The sequence below is a fragment of the Periplaneta americana genome, chromosome 11 (assembly GCF_040183065.1).
Source record: "Periplaneta americana isolate PAMFEO1 chromosome 11, P.americana_PAMFEO1_priV1, whole genome shotgun sequence".
Classification (NCBI taxonomy): domain Eukaryota; kingdom Metazoa; phylum Arthropoda; class Insecta; order Blattodea; family Blattidae; genus Periplaneta; species Periplaneta americana.
In genome coordinates, this window is record NC_091127.1 from 60104513 (window position 1) to 60129570 (window position 25058).

General features: G+C 35.1%; 1 protein-coding gene across 4 annotated transcripts; it reads left to right on the top strand.

Annotated features, from left to right (window-relative positions):
* Nucleotides 1-336: 336 nt before the first annotated feature.
* Nucleotides 337-24699, top strand: LOC138709056 (leucine-rich repeats and immunoglobulin-like domains protein 1). 4 transcript variants are annotated; one of them, XM_069839554.1, is made up of 4 exons: nt 383-520; nt 1533-1616; nt 20709-20792; nt 22768-24699. In XM_069839554.1, exon 4 carries the CDS (start codon nt 22772-22774, stop codon nt 24038-24040), a length of 1269 nt encoding a protein of 422 aa, XP_069695655.1. In that variant the 5' UTR covers nt 383-520; nt 1533-1616; nt 20709-20792; nt 22768-22771; the 3' UTR covers nt 24041-24699. The 4 variants fall into 4 exon arrangements, with proteins under 4 accessions (XP_069695652.1, XP_069695655.1, XP_069695653.1 ...); XM_069839551.1 differs by lacking the exons at nt 20709-20792; nt 22768-24699 and adding an exon at nt 3478-11495 and having other exon boundaries at nt 337-520; XM_069839553.1 differs by lacking the exons at nt 383-520; nt 1533-1616 and adding an exon at nt 19433-19719.
* Nucleotides 24700-25058: the final 359 nt, after the last annotated feature.

The following is a 25058-nucleotide window of genomic DNA, read 5'->3' on the forward strand; positions in this document are numbered from 1 at the left end:
GTTACTATCCACAATTTTCTCTTGCTAATAAATATGTGTTTACATACAAAATCCGTATTGAAGTTGCTGTGATTTAGAGTGTGTCCTGGGTTTAAAAAAATAAATTAGATGACCTTAGAGGAAAACAAAAATTTACGATAAAAGCCAGAAATTATACAGAACGAACAAATTTTATGAACGAGATCAAGCTTACTATTATTTTAGTAGCATCGTTTACGATGTAGATATCCCCATTACAGGCCATAGAGACCCACAGAAAGACGGAAAGTTAAGACTACCACCTGCAGGACAGATGATTGCTACTAATTTCAAATGTAAATTATAAGTAAAAGCACATATGTTTCATTATCTTTATTACGAGAAAGGAAGTTCCTCACTGAAGGATGCATGACGTAAATGATTTCATAGTTAGCTACTAAACTGGACTTCTTCAGTGATAAGATCAGTGATACAGTGTCAAGAGAAGAAACCCTTCATTGTGCGACATTTACGGCTGTTAGAAGTATTGTACTCTATAAAGGTAAACGATCGTATATTTATTGTCGTTACTTTATATTTTTAAATATATCTGGTATCAATTAATAAAGAACTTACAGACTAACGATTGATAGACATATTTCATTAATAGTAATAATTATAATAAATATCGTAATCTTTGCATTAAGCATCATATATTGTTTCAGTTTCACATTTATAACAATAATAATATTATTAATAGTAATAATAGTAATAATAATAATAATAATAATAATAATAATAATAATGATAATACTCAGAATAATAATAAGTGTAGTTTAATTGAGATCTTTTACAAATATTTAAAATTGTTAATTTTTAATGAAGTTAGCTCACTCCCGAAAAGAAAGTTTCTGTTATTCGAAAAGTAAAAGTAAAATTACATACATCTAGCATATTAATATAATATAAAAAATGTAAAACATAGTACTTTACAAAAGGAAATAAGACTAATATCAGTCTATCAATATATTACCGTTCATTGTATATTGATTGAAATTTATATTCTTCACATGATGTATAAACTCGTACCAATTATTGCAATTTTCCTTCTCAATTATTTTAAAATGGTATTTATATTTACTCTGAACTTTGTTACTAGACACTATGTGTATAATTGACGCCAACTAGTGTCATGTATGTGATTTGTTGCACGCTATAATCACATTTCACGCTCTGTCTGAGGTGACTGTATTTCACTAATTTCAACAACTGTGCATCTGTTACTTGTAATTTATTAATTCCTTACATCCTTGATTACATTTCAATACTTTATTAAAATGTATATTAGTTAGTTGAATTTTATTAATTCCATAAAATTTGTAATGGCTGTTTGTATATTTTACTAATTTTATGAACTTTCCACCGAATTCTTTTATTTTAAAATTTGTACCTACTTAGTAACCATGATTTCAAATGATATATTTGTGTTGAAACTGCATTCATATTCTAGAATTTTGTTGATAGTATTCTAACTTTTTAAATTTATTTCCTTGGTTGTTACTTATTTATTCTAGTGGAATTAAGATCATCAGGCCTTATCTTGACCACCACCGGAGACACAAATACAAGAATAAGAAGACCAATAGAGAAAAATAAAGGTATAAATACATGAATACAAAATTCAAATGCAGAGAGAAATAAACAGCAATACGTTATACAAAAATATAAATATTGATTTTCTAACATATTTAACGATTAAGAGAGTGGTACAAATCGAAGGACTTCTAGCAACTTTATTCTTTACAGTCAATTATATATCCTAATGTACAGTCTTAAAGAGTTTACAAGAGTTCGAGTGGTGTGATTTGTGTTGTGATAAGTGCATAAGAAAAATGTAAGTTTGTAATTAAAAATTAAAAAAAGAATTCTGTATGAAGCAATTATGGAATTCAGAAAACATTTTTAGCTTCAGAATACTACTTACTGCACTAAACTCCATACGTACTTCGGTACATCGTAGTAATATAATAAAGCCTATGTAATCACTTTTTGATTCAAGACGGCGCCTTGTTCCGTCGGACCCCGGCCACTTAGTCACTTGTAAGTTAATGAGTGCACTACTGTAGTGTGGTTGGACATTGTCTACTGTCACACATACTGTGACACGGTACACGAAGGTAGGTCAAGAAAGGGGAACACAGTACTAGGTAGGACTTAAAAATGAGCGGGATTCAATCTGACATCGATTCCCGGTGCCAGAGAGAATTTTTCTCCTTTCTACCTATTCTTCTCCATATAGTATTCTGAAGCTAAAAATTTGTTGTTAATTTGTTAATTGCTTTGCGCATTTCTTTTTTCAATTCTTTAAGTTTGTTATTTAACGACGGTGTATCAACTACTAGGTTATTTAGCGTAGATGGGATTCGTGATTGAGAGATGATATTTGGCGAGGTTAGGCAGATGATTCGCCATAGAGTACCTGGCATTCACCTTATGGTTGGGGAAAACCTCGGAAAAAATCCAACCAGGTAATCAGTCCAAGCGGAGATCGAACCCTTGCACGAGCGCAATTTCAGATCGGCAGGCAGGCGCCTTAACCGACTGAGCCACGCCGGAAGATTTTTAAAATTTAAACTGAAAATTGCATTAATCTCACGCACTTATCACAACAATTGTTTCTCTTTCAGGGGCGAGCTAAAGTTTTTCTATATATATATATATATATATATATATATATATATATAATATTTTGTTACAATTATTTGTAAAATAAATAAATAAACAAATAAATAAATAAATAAATAAATAAATAAATAAATAAATAAATAAATAAATTACAGGACTTCTAGCCACTTGATGCTTTAAAGTTCAATTATAATATTAGGCTAATACAGACCTACAGTTTAAGAGTGAAGTGATTTGTAACAATTGTTGTCATAAGTGCATTAGAAAAAGGTAATTTTGTAAATATAAACAAAAAAAAAATTCTGTATGAAGGAATTCTGGAATTCACAATATAATTTTAGCTTCAGAATACTAGTCAATGAAAGGCATTATACTTCTGGATTATTCACTCTCTAAATCTTATATGACTTTGTTCAAAATGCGTTATGAAATATGACTCGTAAGAGGCGGCACCTCCTCGTGAATCATATTATACATACACACACATAGGTGACACATTATTGTATTCTTATTTTTTATTACGTATCGCACAACAATTCAGTCTCTCCACGTCACATGAAGTGATATGATTAAGCCCTCTAGTTTATTGTCTTAGAATATTAAAAATATATAAGCTTTTACTTAAATAAAATCATATTATATGCATCAAAATATGGATACGAATTACGCGTGAATTGAACATAAGAAGGATTTCTTATAACCGAAAGCAATAAATTGATACAAAACCCTATATTATATTCTAATCAATTCTAATGTTCCTCTTACATTTGCGAAAGCTAGCATTTAAAGAGATTTAATAGAAATGATTTTTAAGCGCTATCACATCTGTTGCAGGAATATGATACTTCTGCTGTTATTCTGGACTACGACTGCTGTTATTTGGACAACTGTTGCATCTGAATGCGATGTGATAACATCCTGCTTCAAAATACGTGGTTGTGGTCCCGTATTCTATAACTGCAGTGGCGAAAATATTCCAAGACTCAGCGACAGCTACTTCTCAGCATACGACACTATCGACACGATCAGACATCTTACTATTAATGATGCGCAATTATCAGAGATAGACAGTGATTTTTTCTTAAGAAAGAACATTTTAAGACACTTAAATTTGTCAAGAAACTTATTGGACTCGCTAGACTCTGAAGTATTCGTCTCTCTGAATAATCTAATAATTTTAGATCTGTCCCACAATCGATTAACGTACATTAATTCTGTGTTGTTTTCTGGACAAACTGAATTACAAGAATTGATATTATCTTACAACAGACTCACCACATTCAATGAATCAATTTTATTCGCTAATCAGTCACAGCTTTTACGTTTGGACTTATCCCGTAATCAGATCGCATTCTTAACACATAATCTATTTGTCCCTCTAACCAAATTAGAAAATTTGATACTTACTGGAAACAAAATTACACATTTTGATGAGTGGCAATTGTATCCCCTTCGCTCCCTGAGGAAATTTTGTGTAAATGAAAATGAATTGCACTGTAATTGTGAAATTATTCATTTAGTGTGGTTATTAGGCCTAAAGAACGTAAGTAATGTTGAAGTTACATGCAGGAATTCTACTACGGGGAATGAAATTAACTTGCTTGATGCTGATTTCGACACATTTTGCAACAAACCTGATTTCACAACAATGAAAATACCATCAGACTTGTTAGAAACAGAGAATAAATTTTCCGATTCATGGGATAATATCAAGAAAGATATTATTATTTATGTACTGTCGTCATTGATTGCTATATTCTTTCTGGTTTTGATGTTGTGGAAAATTAAAGTATGTTACCACGAGGGATTATTTTTCTCGCGTAGACTAAACACAAGTTATGACAATGTACTGCCAAATCACGAATATTATTACGAAGAAGTGGGTGTGGCAGCAAACTCAATTACCCCAGTCAACTTATCTTCGCTGCCAGTTAGATCAAATGTACCAACAGTTGGACCACCTCTCAATCCGTCTACAGAGAGATCCCAAAAGCGAGTTAATGTAACTGTGCAATACGACGATGTTGGTAATGACAGAATATCAAATATAAACGGATACGATTATGTCACACAAGGCGAAACTGTGTTAAGGGACAGAGATTCCGCATATATAGTGCCACCATAAAGGAAATTTCATAAAATTTGTCACTTATAACTAAACACTGGCACTTTGACTTTTATTACTACTATTGCCGTTTTTTTTTTGTGTCCTGCAGTTCGTAGTCCAAAGCTTAGGGATCTGCAATGAAGTCGATGACGTACATTACGAATATCGATTTTTCAGGATAAAAGTTGCATTTGGATACTTTCTCCGTCTTTATATGAATGCAGTGCGAGTGTCTGCATCTACTGCTGAGAGCCCTATGCCTTGTCTTTAAAACTACTTTCTTGTCATACTCATTTACATACCACAGTACCGCCGGTTACTTATTCTGCAGGTGAAACAATGACGTCTTTCGCGATACGTAACTATTTAATGACGCCTCGCAGACTGCCTGAACAGACTATATCATCCCCCAGAACAGCGGTCATCACCACAGAGTAACCTCGGGCAAGCGTCCCTTACCCGCGGATGAGAGACTGTATTATGGTGCAACTGTGGCTGCTGCCGGGTATGTTCTCTCCCACAACTTGTTGCACGAAGGGGCATATTACGTTGCGCCGCTTACCCTTCACCCATTTGAGCGCGTGCTGACGACCACTGCCCCAGAATATTTACACTTATTTCAAATATACTTTGTATATGCTTGTACAGCGTGTTAAAAATTATTCAACAGTTTCAGAAACGGTTGTTTTGGGTTATTTTACGACGGCATAACAACATCTCAGGTTTTTTGCTTCTGAATGATATGAAGGCGATAATGTCGGTGAAAAGAGTTCGGGATCCAGCACCGAAAGATACCCAGCATTTGACCGTTTTGGGTTGAGCGAAAAACTCGGAAAAAACCTCAACCCGGTAACTTTCTCCGAACGAGTTTCGAACCCGCACCAACTGGTTTCGCGGTCAGAAGGGCTAAACATTACCCTACAGGTGTGGACAGTATTAATCGAAATAAGAAAAAATGTTTAATGTACCTTTAATTTCATTAGTAGTTTTGTATGAAGGTCTTTCACTGCAAGCCCAGCAATCTCCAAAATTCCCTCTTTTTCGCCTATCTTTCGGACGCCGCATTATATCTAAATGTCATGTCTTAATGTTGTATATAATCTTTTATCTTCTTCTTCCCCTAAAATTTTCTCCCATTCACTGTTCTTTCCAGTGCATCCTTCGGAAGTTAGTTTCTTCTTAGTACCAGTATCTTTCCTTTTCCACATCTATTTCAGAATAATTCTTCCTTCAATCACTTTCATAGCACATCTTCATTTTTTATTGTCTGTTCATTTCACACCCTCCATTCTTCTTAATATTCACATTTCAAAGGCTCCCATTTGCTTCCCTTCACATCGTCGTAATACAGTATTCAACTTTCTGGGTCCTAAAATCGATATCTTCCAAGATAAGAGTACTTGTTCATCAACGTCATAGGAGATGGACAATATAATTTCCATCCATTGTAACGCAGTCTTCTGTCCTATGTTTAAAGATATCACAGCTTGTTATCATTTCTTTCACTCCGGTATGAAACTGTAGATCTGATAAATAACCAAGTAACGGCTCACATCACAGTATGCTATTCTTGCAATACTAATTTCAAAGCCTTATGTCGTACAAAATTTAATTTAGGACCCAGGTTAATTAAATTTTTCTTGTGATGAATACTGTTATCTTTCAGAATAATGAATGATTTTATTTTAAGAGAGATCACATTGATCATCATATACAATGTTGATTGTTAGGCACTTATATATTTGTGGTTTTGGTTTTTATGAGACATATTTAGGGCTATTAGACTTTCACTTGATTTGATGACTACTAACACCTCTCAAAATAATCAATGCTGTTTCATTAATATAAATTATATTGATAATGTCCTTTGATGTTGATGAACAAGTACTTATAACTCGGGTGATATTAATTTAGCATTCATGCTTATTAGACCTTTCGTTTCTTTGGATTAAAACTGCAACCTCATGCATTATATAATGTTTTTAAATATGTGATGTAAGTTAAATACTTGACACTGACGAGTATTTTCAAATTTAAAACTGATAGTTTTAAAGACAATTATTTCATTAAAAAATGAGCTGGAATTTAGATTGGTACTTGATTTAACTGTAAAAGATTTATTGTCAGTTAAATTAATTATACAGAGTATAATAATATAGTTAGTGTAATAATTCAATACCCGAATTACCATTTATTGAAAAGTTATCCTTAACTTGAGACCTTACTGGCACAAGTACTCAGGCTACCTACATCATCCAATGGGTAACACAAATTCGGGAATATTGTCACTGAACAAAGCACAAAAATGAACTTCTCTATCTACAATCTTAAGGATTTAATCGTATTTAATTCAATAAGTAGTTGTGTTACCTAGAAATGTAAATCAATTATAGACTTTTTTATTTTCAAATGGCTTTTAAGGAACAAAGAGGTTTATTGGAGTCCCCACAAAAACCCGCCATCAGTCTCTATCCATAGCAAGATTAATCCAGTCCCTAGCATCATATCCCGCCTCCACAAAATCTATTTTAATATTACACTCCCATCTACGTCTTGGCCATCCCAAAGTCTTTTCCTTCAAGTCATTCAACTAACACTCTATATGCATTTCTGGATTCACTCATAGCTGCTACATTCTCTGCCCATCTCAGACCTCTAGGCTTAGTACTCCTAATTATGTTGGGAAGAAGGAATACAATGCGTACAGTTCTGTGTTGAGTAACTTTCTCCACTGTCCTGTAACCTCATTCCTCTTAGCCACAATTATTTTCCGAAGCACCTTATTCTCGAACATTGTTTAACTTCTGTTCCTCTCTCAAAGTGAAAATCCAAGTTTCACACTCTTACAGAACAATCGTTAATATACATGATTTATAAATTCTTTCAGTTTGATTGAAAGTACATTGGATGAAAAAAAAAATATGAACCGAATAATAGCAGGCTTTTCTCATATTTATTCCGCGTTTAATTTCCTCCCAAGTGTCATTTATATTTATAACTGTTGCTCCAAACTGCTTTAATTTCTCCATCTTTGTAAAGGATATGTTTCCAATTTCTATGAATTATAGAGTACAGAGTGCAAAAATTCTATGCCCAAAGGTCAAGGTTTCGTAATCGACCTAAAATCAAGCATGTTTTGTTACATAATAGAAACAATACTGGGTGTTCATTTCAAAGTGTGTCATGACGTCACTATTGTTGGGTCAACGATTTGAAGCGAGTTTCAGCTTATATGTTGGAGAAGTTGCCTATTATTTAAGGCGTTCTTCAATCTGAACTTGAGAACGTGTACGGTATAACTTGAACGTCGTAGCAACAGATGGCGGTCTGTATGGTCTGTGTGCTACATAACCTCTTTCGAACTGTGTTTTGCGCCGGCAAGTCGTACGCAGGGTATTTGTTATCATCGGTTGCGTACGGTAACATTCCACAACACAAATCAAATGCTCCGTGTCCATGTTGACCGTCGAAGTTAATGTCAACAAATACGTAAGTAATCGTCTTAAACCTCTCCCCCTTTTCCCGACAGTACGTATTTCCAAACAGTTCACATTCCTGCCACTACCGGCGTTACCGTACGTATCGGTACTACTCTTCAGAATGAACGCCGTACTTGTTAGGCAACTTTTCTGCCTCTTAGGTTATACACCTCTGCGGAAGTGTAGGAAGATTGAATTCTCTAGGCTCATCGGCTAGCCACATGACGGCATACAGCGAGCCATGACACATTTTGAACTGACCACCCAGTATAATTGATATGCTATGGGCCAACAAAGGTCCGAAATTCTTCAGAATGAAACCCAAGCACATAACTTAGATATTTCACATTTGACAATTTGAAGTATTTGAACTTGTTTCTAATTTTTTTTGTGCGGGTTTATGATTGTTTTCTACATGGTAACGACCAAGTGAACACAACATCTGATAGAGGTGCTATGGATCATGTTGCTGGCCTCCGTGAGGCAGCCTAAACTATATGAGAAACCCCTCAGATGTTTGAGCTTAGTCTTTGCTGTATTATCATTGACCTATCCAATTGTTTTAAGGCCTAATTATATTGATTTCACATTCAATAGACACTTTATAAATATTATTTTGAGGTATATTTTCCAGAACTGAAATAAAAAGCGACACATGTATACATTAGGAACAGTGTAACGTAAATTTGAACATATTAATGTGTGCATGAAGAGCTAATTTGAAGATTGGAAATAAATTATGGAATAGACCAATTATTCTTTGTGGTATTTACAGCATAATATGCTGCAATGTTATCCTATTTTAAATTGTGACGAATTAATAAGAAATGTTTAACTTCATATATATAATTTTACCTTATGACGTGTATGGAGGTATATATTTCCAGTTTTGTAATTTTACGAGTTAACATCAAAGTCATGAAATGGATGAAACACTTTCATGAGAATAACAGATATATACCAATAAAACTGAAGTATTAAAATAAATGTGTAAAAATGTACGAGAACTTTCTTAAAGAACAATGACTTATGTTACTTAGATTAATATCTAAGTTTAGATTGATGTGATGTGATTGGTTATATGTTATTTATACTGCCATAGGAGCTATGTAATACAGAGACATTATTATGACGTGATGCGAGAAAACGTTGGGTGACTCCTGGCCCACTGCTAGCGTGGATTCCGGCGACAGCATAATCGCTTCTCCGGCATTTATACAATACATAACAGCACTAATAATAAATGTTCAATAATTTGAACTTACCACGCTCATATTCGTTCCTGAAAATGGCCCCCAAACACAAAATATATCTTCTGATAAATGAATGAACAACACTCTGAAGTTCCACATCATTGTTCACTGAGCCTGTTTCTTTAAATCTTTTAGAGAGTCTTCAAATTGTTTCGACAGAAGGCAAAGGGCTATTTGGACGCTTTATTCGAAATTTACGTCTTGTTTCCATACAGTAATAATAATAATAATAATAATAATAATAATAATAATAATAATAATACTTTATTGCTAGAAAAGAGACACATATTGATTTTTTATATAAGAACTCTCCAGCACCCTCAAAAAGAATAAGTTACATACTCATGCTCAGGGGACATTCCACATAAGTTAATGTTAAGACATTTTATTGAATAACAGAGTAAAAAGTAATAGAAGAAAAGAAGAAGAAAAAAAACCATTGCCAGAAAAAAGACACATATTGATTTTTTTATATAAGAACTCTCCAGCACCCTCAAAAAGAATAAGTTACAAACTCGTGCTCAGGGGACATTCCACATAAATTAATGTTAAGACATTTTATTGAATAACAGAGTAAAAAATAATAAAAGAAAAGAAGAAGAAGAAAACCATATCACAATAATTGAACTTTAAATTTTCTCTGTTAACAGCAATTTTTAAATAGATTTTTTAAATAAGGAACATTAGCAAATGTATGTTTGGGAATTTATCTATTATGTTATAAAGCCTTGAACCGAAGTTGCTACTGTGATTATATGTTACAGTTGTAGTATATTTAGGAACTGTCAAGCATATGTTGTCTGATCTTTTGGTTTTATATTTATGTGAATATAAATTAACTATATTTCGGTTTTTATGTACGAAATTCAGTAATACATTGTTATAAATTTGATGGCAAATTCTGAATACAGCAGCTCTGAAGGATAATAAAGAGGTTTATTAAGGCATATTTTTATTATTCTTTTCTGTAGCAGAGTTATTGGCATGAGGAAGGTACTACACTATAAGCACTACCTCATCCTATAATGCTGTATTGTAATATAGCTTGTACTAATGCGAGATAAATCAGTCGTAAAGTATGGACAGTGAAGTACTTTCTTTGGATGACAAAATAGTGATTAATTTTTCTTAATCTATTGCACAGAAAAAGAACATGTTTATCCCAACGTAAATGTTGGTTGATTATTATTCCCGAGATATTTAACTTGAGGAGATTCATTTGGAATAGGACAGTTGGTAGGCATTGCATAAATACACAATAATCACTAAACTTTATACACTTCAAGAATCAAGACTTTTGTAAAATTACTTGTGAATACAAATATCATTCTGTCTCTGAGGACCGCCAGTAACACTCAGTTTTCTCACATCACGTCATAATAATGACACTGTATAATAGGTGGGAACTATATGTTCACAACTAAAGCCTTTATTTTCTGTTGGTACTGCAATAATTACAGTGACTGATGTAAAATATGATGGTATATCAACATCTACTGTATTCCTACTCAATTAACGTTAGTGAAATAGAATTTTAGTAAGTCAATTAATATTTTAGTGTATTAGAGTACTTTATTTCTTCTAATCTTTATATACTTTCTTCTAACCGTGTAAGAGTCAATTAAATCCCACCCGAGTTTTGATTTTCTCTAGAAAAATCAAAACTTCTAGTGAGATTACTGTTGATTAATTTATAATAAATTTACTATAAATGTGTTTAATAGAAATTTAAACTGCTTGTAACAACATTGTTTTACAGAAAACTGTATAACGTCTTCAGGAATTTCAATACACAGAAATTGAAAATACACCCTAGAGCATATCTGGATTAGTTGTCTTTTTAGAATACAAGAGTGGTATATATTTCATAAAAGTTATTAATTAAAACACAATATTGTATTTTAGTATTTAATTTCATTTTATTTCATTTCAGTCATTCATGTATATAAACTATAAAATATTATACAGATGTAGTGAATTTATATATTTGTAAAAATTTTATTAAATTCTTAATTTAAATTTTTCTCCTTTCATTTTATTTTATCTCATCCATCTATTTAGTATAAATTATATCGATATTACTTATAAAAATACTTTCCATATGAAATTTAATTAATCAATGTCATATAAATATTATCATATTTTATTTATAACCCTAACATATCTCAGATAAAATATGGTTCTGTATAAAATTGGAGTATAATAATAATAATAATAATAATAATAATAATAATAATAATAATAATAATAATAATAAAAATACTTTTATGGTACTTTAAGAGAACAAGTGTTTCCCTTAGTTTATTTCCCTCGCACAAGAAAAAATGAACTTCCTTTTAGAGAAGTATTTAACGGTGTTATTTTAAAAATTGATGAAATAATCCTGAATTTAGAAATATCTACAATTTTAATGGAAGTAGATTCGACTGAAATAAATAATGCATCAGCTGTATTTATTCACGTTGTCATTGAAATGTGTACTTCCATTCTTGCCAGTTAACCTGGAGAAATGCAGTTACAGTGGGCTTGAAAAATGAATATATTGTTCAACAAGATCCGCGTATAAAAATGATATTCTACAAGCAATCCCAATTCATCTGTGCCACTGACAGATGTTTAGGCTATTTTTATAGTCTTATAGATAACCTGAACCTGACGTAATGAATTTAGTGTTATGCATAGGAAGAAGTTACATAAGACGAAAATCTGCCCAGGGAAACACTGAAGAGTAATGCAAGCAAGATTTCCACTTGAAATATAGAACAATTATAATCAAGTTGTGACAGAACGACGTTAAATAATAATTAAAGTATTTGGAGGATATAAATATGGCTCACAAAAATACATCTTCACACATCATAGACGAATCTGAAATTTGAGGAAATTATTCAAGAGAACCACAAGTACAATGATGTTATTAAATAATAGAACTCCTTCTTGGTTAACAATTTTACCAACGAAATTGAAGACAAATGGAACATATTGTTGTGAATTTCAACCACAACAAGGATTATACTGTAGGGGAACAACTTAGAAAACTCCGTTGGTCTGCTCATGTGTCAATCTTAGAGAGTGACACTAGTCACCTCCTCCTTCCTTATTGTCAGCCAATAACGGGAGAAAGCGTTACATATTTAGGGTTTCAATGAAGCAAAATATTTTCGCATTTTTATACTTAGGGGAGAGTCGGGTAGTATCGGACATCGGGTAGTATCGGACAGTGCGTTTCTTTCATCTACCACCATTGGTAGTATCTGAATGACATGGTTACGTTTCTCTATGCAACATCACAGAAACGTAACCATGTCAATCAGGTACTATCATCGTATGGTAGATGAAAGAAACTCACTGTCCGATATTACCCGATGTCCGATACTACCCGACTCTCCCCTAATGGTAACTCAAAAAGTAGTAGTCAGTTTCTAATAAGGATAATCTAGAATTAAACAATTTCATTAGTTTCAATAAGGGCTGGGATAGGCGTGGCAGGAGAGGTAGGTGGGCGGGAGGTGTTTCCATTTCAATTAAAAAGGGCATAGGAGATAATGTTAAGAATTTGAACACGGGTCTGGAAGGGGTTTTCGGAGTATCATTAAGAGTGGGTGAATTAGATTTAGTGATTTTGGGTGCTTATAGGCCGCCTTCCGGTTCGCGGTATGCTAATCCGCATTTCTTTGAGGACCTGGCAGAGATCGTTTCCAGTTTAACAACCAAATTTCCATGGGCGGAGCTCATTGTTCTCGGGGACTTCAATTCAAGGACGTGTCGTGAGAATATTTCATTAGTAGGTGGGAATACGGAAGAGGACGATAAAAGGTGCCCAAATAGAAATAGTAAATATAAGATTCTGGATGGGGAGGGAAGGGATTTATTGGCATTTTTTGACGTCTTCAATATAGAAATTATGAACGGGAAATATGGGAGGGATCTAGAGGGACAGCTGACTTTCATAGGAGCGAACGGGGGGAGTGTGATAGATTACATACCGTGTAGCATGAATTTAACCGACAGGATTGCGGATTTTTGGGTGGGGGACAGGATTGAATCACAACACTCACCTGTGGTTTTGCAGATTCATGTTCAGTCAAATAATAAAAATAAGGAAGAGATAAGAGTTTGAGCGGATAAGCAGGGCAGAATTGTTAACAGATATAAATGGAATAGCGAGCTACATGATACATTTCTCACTAACTTAAATGAACAGCTTCAGGGGGGGGCGGCGGAGACGCTGACAAATACTTTAGGAACGGCAGCGGGTAGTATGGTGGAACGAAGAAAGTATAAGGGGAGCAAACGGGATGACTGGTATGACGACGAATGTAGGGTGGCTAAGAAGATAGCTGAAGAAGCCCTAAGGGTATTTAGACGGGTGGGGAATGATGAAAATAGGATAAGGTATGTTCAATTGAGGAGAAATTACAAAGATATCATTCAGCTCAAAAAGACTAACTGGCAACTCAGAAAAGCAGGTGAGCTGAGTAGAGTGGTAGAGAACGGGGAGATATCTGAAATGTGGCACACTATTAAAAGAATAAGAGGAGGGGATGGGTAAGGAACGAAATTACACCAGAAGTATGGCGGGAATATTTTAGGGGCGTTAATGGGGAAGGAGAGATGTGGGGGGATTATGATAGGACCGGAAGAATTATTGGGGTTTCCGGAGGTTCCGGAGCTGGACGAAGAGACTTCACGGGGAGAAATTAGAAAAGCGGTTTCCTCTTTGAAGAATAATAAAGCACCAGGCTGGGATGGTCTGCCATCAGAAATATTTAAGGCTGCTCTTGTCAATGAGAAATTTGTTCAAAGGGTGCAAATTGTATTTAATGATTTATTTAAGTATGGGAAATACCCGGAAATTTGGGCTACATCCATCATTCATCCAATCTATAAAAGTAAGGGTTCGATTGGATCTCCAGACTCATATAGAGGCGTGGCCTTACTGCCTACTAAGGGTAAAATCTATTGTAAAATCTTGTATGAAAGAATGAAGGGGTGGGTGTTTCGGCATGGCAAAGTTTCAAAATTTCAGATGGGTTTTATGGAAGGTCGTAGCACAGTTGACAACATATTTATTTTGAATTCACTGAAACAGAAACAAATGTCTAAAAAAGGGGGAAACTGCACTGCGCTTTCGTTGATTTTCGAAAGGCTTTCGACACTGTGGAGAGAGAAGCGCTTTGGTACAAATTATGGGTGAAAGGGATGTCGGGTAAGATGATTAGAGCGCTTCAGGGGATCTATAATAAAGTGGTATTTTGTGTTAAGTACCACATGAACAGAGTGTCTGAAAGCTTTTCCAGTCGCAGAGGTTGCATACTGTCTCCCTTACTTTTTAACCTGTTTATTGACGATATAACAGAGATTATGTTACTCGAGAACATCGACGCCCCCGTCATAGGGGACGTGAATATTCCAGTATTGTTATATGCTGACGATTTGATGTTATGTTCTAGAAGTGTTAAGGGATTGGAGAAAGGACTTGACAAGCTTCAAATATACTTTAGGGACTGGCGATTGAAGGTAAATACTGAAAAGACGAAGACTATGACCTTTAAGAACGGATGTGTTTACAGTAAAACGGAGACCTGGACATACGAAGGCCGAGCACTGAACAACGTGAAAAGTTTTGTTTACTTAGGGGTAACAATGACGATACACGGAAAATGGAATAAACATATAGACACTACAAAACACAGGGCACTGATAAAAGGGATGGAAACGCTGAAGATACGTAACAAAATCCCGGAAGTCTCTAAATTTATTAGGTAAAGTATATAACGCGTTAGTTAGATCTACAATTACGTATGGGGCAGAAATTTGAGGTTGGGGAAGAACCGAAAAACTTAACCAGGTGCAAAGCGACTTTTTAAAACGGACAGCGGGGGTGGGGAGGGGAACGGCTAACAGCGGAATCCTGAGAGAGTTCGGACGCCATAGAGACATAATAGAATGCAAGATAAAAGTTTTAAAGTACTACCTGAGGATTGTGCATGGAGATCAGTCTCTTATTAGAGAGGTCTGTTACAGGGAGCAACTCGAGAGGAGAGACCAAGTAACCTGGGCAGGTAGATTACGCAGAGGGTTGGAGGAAATAGGCATGGGATTTATAATCGGGCAAGATTGCAGGAACAAGCGAAATGTCTGGCGGAAAGTCAAGAAACGCCTGAAGGATATAGACAGGCAAAGAACAGAAGGGGAATGTAGGGATAAAGTTGCTCTGGAAATCCAATCGATGATCAAAACAAATTGGGGGACCGAATTATATCTTTATGGAGGAAGCAGAGAAGGTAGACTGGGTTTAATCTGGTTTCGTCTAGGAGCCTGGAGGGCACTTAAAATCGTCAACGAAGAGGGGGCGAGAATATGTCCTCTTTGTGGTAGAGGCGAGACATCACACCATATTTTATCGGAGTGTGAAGCCACAGAAGCTCTGAGGAAACGATTCCTGCCAGAGTCATTCATTACATCTAGCAGGGAGCACTTGGCAACATACGAGATATTAAATAACGTTAAATTTTGTGACAGTGTGGGAAAATTTATGGAAAAAGTTCGACAGTTGAGGGTGGAACTGGCCGAGGGGGAGGGAGCCGAGGAAATAAGGGAAAGAGTTATTTATTAGTGTTGTAATGAATAGTATTTACACAGAACGAATGAGGTAATTAGGGGATAATGTTCTTTTTGTATTTATTGTGTTCTTTTCTCTTCTATTTGTATTTTATTGCGTGTTCATGTTTTTTATGTATTACCTTTATATTATTTTATTAGTTGGATTATTTCGTGCAGTTTCAATAAGGAATTCAATTGTTTATATATGTTTCACTGGCTTTTTCTCTCTCTCTTTTCATATTTTGCACTTATTTTATTTTTATTATTTTTTTTAAATTTGGTTTGAAGTTAGAGTAGTTGTAATTGTGATAATTAATGATAACAGTAGTAATAATAATAACTGTTGTTTTACTATTTTATTATTAGTAGGTATTATTTTAGTTTTGAAAGTTCAAACTGTGCATAGTTATAGCATGAATGGCCGTACGGGCTCGTGCGAAGGGTCTTGTGAACATGAGTTTGTACAATTTATTATGCATCACTAAATGCACTTATCTGTCAGTCAGTCAATCAGTCAGTCAGTCAGTCAGTCAGCCAGCCTGCCTGCCACCCATGTTAATATTATGAGTCATCAAGATATCATCACTTGTTAAGTTTATGTATACTTCTGGCGTTCCGTCCAGTAACGTGTACATAAACATTATTTATCTTCAAAACCCGACCACGTCGTAAAAATAAAGAATTTATTGTTTTGGTTTCATTTACTTAAAGGAACAGACTAAAATGTTTAGTCAGTTGTCTCCAATCTTTTCTATTGGATTTTTGTAACAGAAATTGGGTCCCCACTTAACGTAAAGGAACGACTGTGTTGCCGTCTTTATGCAGAATATGAAAAAGACAAGTGGAAGAAATGTGTTCGGCACGTTAAAAATAACAAAGAACAATATTTTTCTAGTGCTAATGTAATAGACAGTGAAACTGACAGAATAATTTCCTTAGGAGAATGTTTAATTCACAGCAGTGATGCACCAGATGAGTTGTCAATTAGTAGCGACAATGACTCAGACTAATGGAGGGAAACTCTGACTCCGCCTCCAGTGCAGCGATAAGGTTTAGTAACCTCCTATAACGGAGTTTTCCCAGTCGTTAATGTATAACATCACAACTTACCTTAAACCTATCATTTAATATCGTTTGATCTATATCAAGATGAAGAAGCAGATTACTAGGCGGAACTAATGGTTTAATTGAAGTAGAAATGTGGTTTGCAGATGGACATAATACAGGGTGTTTAAAAATACGGGGCATAATTTCAGGTATGTATTTCCCACATGTAGACAATCAAAATAGTTCATTACAACATGTGTCCGGAAATGCTTCATTTCCGAGTTATGGCCTTCACAACATTGAAATTCACCGGAACGTTTTTCTTTCCGCAGGTCGTTCTCATTACAGAAGATTTTCAAAATGTCCACCTCCTGCTTGAATGCAGACCTCACATCGATGTCTCATTCATTGACCTGCGAAAACGATCCCAAACTCCAGGAGTATTGCGTATGTCCTCAGAACATGCCACAATTCGATTCCGAAGGTATTCCAAATCAGGCACCGGAGACGAATAAACCAATGATTTTAAATGGCCCCATAAGTAGAAATCGAGAGGGTTCAGATCAGGTGAGCGTGGAGGCCAAGCAATTGGGCCACCTCTACCTATCCATCGATCAGGAAACCTTCGATCCAATTACCGGCGAGCCGTACGACTGAAGTGTGCAGGAGCGCCATCATGCAAGAACTGAATGTGTTGACGATTGATCAGTGGAGTGTCTTCTAAAACACGAGGTATGGTGTTTTCCAGGAAGTTTGTGTACGCCTGACCCGTAAGTCTGTTTACAAGTACATGGCGTTCAACTAATCGATCACCAATGATACCGGCCCACATGTTGAGGGAGAACCGCGCCTGGTGATGAGATGGAACAGCTGCACGTGGGTTTTCATACGCACATACATGCTGATTGTGAAAATTTGTTATGCCATCTCGTGTGGACTGTGCTTCATCTGTATATAATACTAAGGCAGGAAAGTTCGGATTTATACCACACTGCTGCAAGAACCACTGACAGAACCTAACTCGTGCAGGGTAATCTGCTGGTGACAGGGCCTGTACACGTTGCAAATGATAAGGATACAATTGATACTCTTTCAACAGTCTCCAGACAATCGTATGAGGAACATTGACTTGCAACGCTACCGTTCGTGTGCTGATAGAAGGAGTCATGTTCACAGCCTCCAGAATCTCCTCCTGTATTTCTGGAGTTGTAGATCTTGGTCGTCCCCTTCCCAAACCAGGAGAGTTAAATTTTCCATACTCGCACAGACGGTAATGGAGACGTACAAATGTTTTCCGATCTGGACATTGTCGCTGTGGGTACCTCTCCTGGTACAAACGACGAGCCAGCGCAGCATTGCCGTCCGCCTTACCGTACATGAAATGCATCTATGCCAGCTCTTGATTTGAATACATGTCGCACAGTCTAACGCCTACACAACACTGAATGTAACCTTCGCCCCGGAATGAACTGTCAGAGTGCCCTCTTAATGTCTCCTTTGAGGGCAACGACCTGCGTAAAGAAAAACGTTCCGGTGAATTTCAATGTTGTGAATGCCATAACTCGGAAATAAAGCATTTCCGGACACATGTTGTAATGAACTATTTTCATTGTCTACATGTGGGAAATACATACCTGAAATTATGCCCCGTATTTTTGAAACACCCTGTATATTGGACGTTCATACATTGGACGTAATAATGTGGAGATAAAAAGTCTGTTTGGAATAAAATAAAATGTGAATGTAATTAATTGGACATATGAGTATGGCAATAATTTAGTGGAAAATGGACATATGAAAATGGACGCTAAGGTTTTTGGCTTAGAAATTGAACCTCGTGTTTATGTTTCGTGATCCTCAGTTTCTCTTCCATAATGAATTTGTTTTTATATATAAAACCCGTTATGATGGAGTTGAAGTGATTTAGAGTGTGTCTCGGCTTAAAAAAAATTAGTTGACCTTAGAGGAAAACGAAAATTTACGATCAAAGCCAGAAATTACACAGAACGAACAATTTTTATGAACGACATCAAGCTTACCATCATTTTAGTAGCATCATTAACGATGAAGACATCCCCATTAAGTCTTGGTTTTTCTGATCCAACGTATGCGACGTGCGAGTTGCGAGGCCCGTTTCGCACAAATCCGGACTACACGAGATATAGTGAGTGGTTTCTATGACTGCGAGATGCTAGGTCTACGCACCTCGCAGCCATAGAAACCACTCACTATCTCTCGTGTAGTCCGGATTTGTGCGAGGCGAACCTGCACCTCGCACGTCGGTTCAGAAAAATCAAGGCTTTACAGGCTGTGGAGACTCACAGCATGACGGGAAGTTAAGACTACCGCCTACACTTCAGATAATCGCTACTAATTTCAAATGTGAAATATAAGCAAAAGCACATATTTGTCATTATCATTATGTCCGGGAGAGGAAGTTCCTCACTGAAGGATGCATGACGTAAGTGATTTTATCAGTTAGCTACTAAAATGGACTTCGTCAATGACAGTGTTACAGTGTCGAGAGAAGAAACTCCTCACTGTGGGGCATTTACGACTGTTAGAAGCACTGTACTCTGTAAAGGTAAATGATAATATATTTATTGTCGTTACTTTATATTTTTAAATATATCTGGTATCAATTAATGAAGAACATAGAGACTTACGATTGATGGACATATTTAATTAATAAAAGCAATTATAATAATTATCGTAATCTTTGCATTAAGCCTTATATATCGTCTTCGATTTATAATAATAATAATAATAATAATAATAATAATAATAATAATAATAATAATAATAATAATAATTTTATTGAGATATTTACAAATATTTAAAATTGTATTGTTTTTAATGAAGTTAGTTTACTCCCGAAAAGAAAAGAAAGCTTGAACTTAGGAGTGTTATTCGAAAAATAAAATAAAATTGTGTACATCTAAAACATTAAGATGATATAAAAAATGTAAAACATAGTACATCACCGAAGGAAATAAGACTAATATCAGTCTATCAATATATTTCCGTTCATTGGTTATTGGTTGAAGTTTATATTCTTCACATGTTGTTTAAACTCGTACCAAATATTGCACCTTTCCCTTCTCAAGTATTTCAAAATATTATTTAAATTTACTCTGAACTTTGTTACTAGACACTGTATGTACAATTGATGCCAACTAGTGTCATTATGTGATTTCTTGCACGATACAATCACATTTCACTCTCTGCTTCAGCTGATTATATTTCACTAATTTCAACAGCTGTGCATCTGTTACTTGTAATTTATTAATTTCTTAAACTTCGTACACGTTGATTCTATTTTAATAATTTATTAACCTATATATTTGCTAGTTGAATTTTAATAATTCCATAAAATCTGTCATGACTGCTTGTATATTTTACCGATTTTATTAACTTTCCACCTGAATCTATTAATTTACAATTTGCATCTACTTAGTAACCATGATTTAAAATGACATATTTATGTCGAAACTCAATTCATGTTCTAGAATGTTGTTGAAAGTATTCTGACTTTTTAAATTTATTTCCTTGGTTATTACTTATTTATTCTAGTGGAATTAAGATCATCAGGCCTTATCTTGACCACCACCGGAGACACAAATACAAGAAGAAGAAGATCAATAGAGAAAAATAAAGGTATAAATACATGAATAGGAAATAGAAATGCAGAGAGAAATAAAAAGCAATACGTTATATAAAAATATAATTATTTAATTCCTAACATATTTAACATTTTGTTCATAATTGTGTATTATTTTGGAGTGTTTTTGTAAGTCATTTTATGAGGTTTTTATTGATATGCTGATAAATTATTTATACGAATTTTCTAGTGTCCTGAACGAATTTTATTGTGCTTATAAATCCATATTTATGCTCTTTTAATAGAGAATGTATTTTTATCTCTCAAAAAGTTTTTAGATGTGTAGTAGCTATATATTTCTTTTAGAAGAAAAATTTAACATTAGACCCTAATTGAAAAAATGAACCTTACTTTTATAAGAATAAATGTAATAACAGGTCATTTAACGATTAAGCGAGTAGCACAAATCTCACTTGATTCTTTACTGTTCAATTATAATATTATCCTACATTTACAAGAGTGGCGTGATTTGAAAGAATTGTTGTGATAAGTGCATTAAAAATGAAATTTTGTAATTAAATATTTAAAAATATTCCGTATGAAGCAACTATGGAATACACAATACATTTTTAGCTTCAGAATATTAGTCAATGAAAGGAATAATACTTCTGAATTGTTCATTCTCTATACCTTATATGACTTTATTTGTGCAAAATGCGTCATGAAATATGCTCCATATGTAACGGTAACTCCTCGGGAAACACATTATATATACATATATATACACGTAGGTGACACACACATTCTTATTATATTTTAATGTATCGCAACAATTCAAACTCTACACGTCACTTCAAGTGATATGATTAAGCCTTTTAGTTTATTTTCTTAAAGTATTAAAAACATACGGTTAGATAAAAAGTAATGGCAACAGTTCGATATTTCTGACATGGCTTTATTCACAGGGGTACAACATTTGCGTACATTCTATATAGTCGCCCCCCCCTTATTTATTACCTTTTGCTAAATGTTTGGAAGGCGTCGTACACCATCAGCGCGTCCATCTTTGTTGATGTTCCGTATTGACCGCCCTAAAGCACGGATAAGTTCATCTCTGGTATTGTACCGGGTCCCTCGCAGTGGTTCTTTCACTTTGGTGAAAAGATCGTAATCGCATGGATCATATCGGGTGAGTACTGTGGATGTTCCAGTAGTCCGCGTTTTCCGTCTGCCTTGGAGGTACAGCGTGGTGCAGTATTACCCCATCAATGTCATACGCAACAATGAACATCTCCTTCACAGCACTTTGTGTAGGACGCACTTTCTTTGGACGAGGAGAACCGGGATGCTTCCATTCGATTGGCGTTTCAAGTTTGGTTCATACGAGCGAGTCCAGGTTTCGCCTATAGCGATGATTCGTCCAAGAAAGTCGTCACCTTCCCTTTGGTACCGGTGCAACAAGGCCTTCCCGGAACGCTTTAACCAATCGTGAAACTGTGCGATATGGCAACGCTGCATCGCCACATGCTTCACGCAGTCCCTGAAAACATTCTTGTGCACTATGACCTCGTGCCATTTCAATTTTGATCCAGGAACGTTACTCTAGTTTTGTAAGGATGGTCTTAGGGTGCTCGCACTATCCCTATGAAAATGAACGTTCTACACACTGCAGTAGATTGATGGAGTACTGTCGCCGCTGGCTCCACTAACTCATCTAACAGTCCTTGTTCATGTCCACACAGCTGGCAGCTCTCGAACGCACCATCGTCACGTGATAGCAGTGTTGCCATTACTTTTTATCCAACCTATGTATAACTCCAATATAATTATATTATATGCATCAAAATGTGGATACGAATTTTGCGTTAATTGAACATAAGAATGATTTCTTACAACCGAAAGTAATAAATTGATACAAAACCCTATCTGCATATTCTAATCAAATCTAATGTTCTTCTTACATTTGCGAAAAGTATTATTTCAAATAGAATAAACTGAATCGATTTTGAAGAGCTTCCACATCTGTTGCAGGAATATGATACTTCTGCTGTTATTTTGGACTACGACTGCTGTTACTTGGACAACTGTTGCATCTGACTGCTATGTGAGACCATCCTGCTCCGAACCAGAGCGTTGTGGTCCCTTAAGTAATAACTGCAGTGGCGAAAGTATTCCAAGACTTAGCAACTGCTATTTCTCACCATACGAAAATATCGACACTATCAAACAACTTAAAATTAATGAAGCAAACTTATCAAAGATAGACAATGATTTTTTCTTAAGAAAGGAAAATTTAAGATACTTAAATTTGTCAAAAAACTTATTGGACTTGCTAGACTCTGAGATATTCGCCTCTCTGAAAAATCTAATAATCTTAGACCTGTCCCACAATCTATTAACATACATTAATTCTGTGTTGCTTTCTACACAAACTAAATTACGATCATTGATATTATCCTACAACAAACTGACCACATTAAATGATTCAGATTTATTCTCTAATCAGGTTGAGCTTGTACGTTTGGACTTGTCCCATAACCAGATCGCATTCTTAACGCATAATTTATTTGCTCCTCTAACTAAATTAGAAGATTTGGCACTTACTGGAAACAAAATTACACAGATTGACGAGTGGCAATTGTACCCCCTTCTCTCTCTGAGGAAATTTTACATAAATGAAAATGCATTGCTTTGTAATTGTGAAATTAGTCATTTAGTTTGGTTATTAGACCTGAAGAACGTTAGTAATGTTGAAGTCACATGCAGGAATTCTACTACGGGGAATGAGATTAGCTTGTTTGATGCTGATTTCGACACATTTTGTAACAAACCTGATTTCACAACAACGAAAATGGTATCAGACTTGTTAGAAACGGAGAAAGTTTCATGGGCTAATATCACGAAAGATATTATTATTTATGTATTGTTGATATTTATTGTCATATTCATTCTGGTTTTCATTTTCTGTAAAATCAAAGTATGTTACCATAAGGCATTATTTTTCTCGCGTAGACTAAGCACAAGTTATGACGATGTGTTGCCAGATCATGAATATTATTACGAGGAAGTGGGTGTGGCAGCAAACCAATTCAACATACATTCGATCCCAGTTACATCAAATGCACCACCAGTTCGACTACCTCTCAATCCATCTACAGAGAGATCCCAAAACCGAGATAATGTAACTGTGCAGAACGACGATGTTGGCAATGACAGAATATCTCATATAAATGAATATGACTATGTTACAAAAGGCAAAACTATGTTCAGGAATGGAGACTCCGCATATATTGTGCCACTGTAGAGGAAAGTGAATCAGATGTGTCTCATAACTAGACATCGTATCTTTAGGTTTTTACCTATTGTTTTCCTTAATAGTCTATCAGTAATTGTTATTTATATTATATGATTATATACTTTGCTATACTAATAATAATAATAATAATAATAATAATAATAACAATAATAAAAGTAATTGATTAACTAGCGGACTTACTCGTGTTAATTATGTAAGTTTGTGCGGCTTACAGCTGTTTCGGTGCTTCATCACACCATCCTCAGAGCCTACTAGATCTCGGCGTCATCTCGAACTACCCTGCCTGATATGTGGGTGCGTTTGATTGTTGAAAGGTGTTGAAAAGTGGAGTCACATAGTGTGTGTGTACTGAAATTGATCTGTGTGTTGAGAATTTGATCGGGGTGTGTTTTAGTGTGTTTGTATATATCGTATTGTTCTAGTGTGTTGATTTTTTGGTTTTTGGGCTGTATGTGTAGGATTTCCATGTCCGCATTTATGTTATTGTATGTATGGTTAGCATTGGTTATGTGATCGGCGTATGTAGATGTATTGTGTCCTCTGGTTATTGTCCTCTGGATTTCTTTGTAGCGTGTTTGGAATGACCAGAGGACACAATACATCTACATACGCCGATCAGATAAACAATGCTAACCATACATACAATAACATAAATGCGGACATGGAAATCCTACACATACAACCCAAAAATAAAAAAAAACTCAACACACTAGAACAATACGAACTATGCAAACACACTAAAACACACCCCGATCAAATTCTCAACACACAGATCAATTTCAGCACACACACACACACACTATTTGACTCCACTTTTCAACACCTTTCAACAATCAAACGCACCCACATAACAGGCAGAGAAGTTCGAGATGACGCCGAGATCTAGTAGGCTCTGAGGATGGTTTGAAGAAACACCGAAACAGCTGTAAGCCGCACAAACTTACATAATTAACACGAGTAAGTCCGCTAGTTAATCAATTACTTATATTCATGTGTTAAAAGTAGT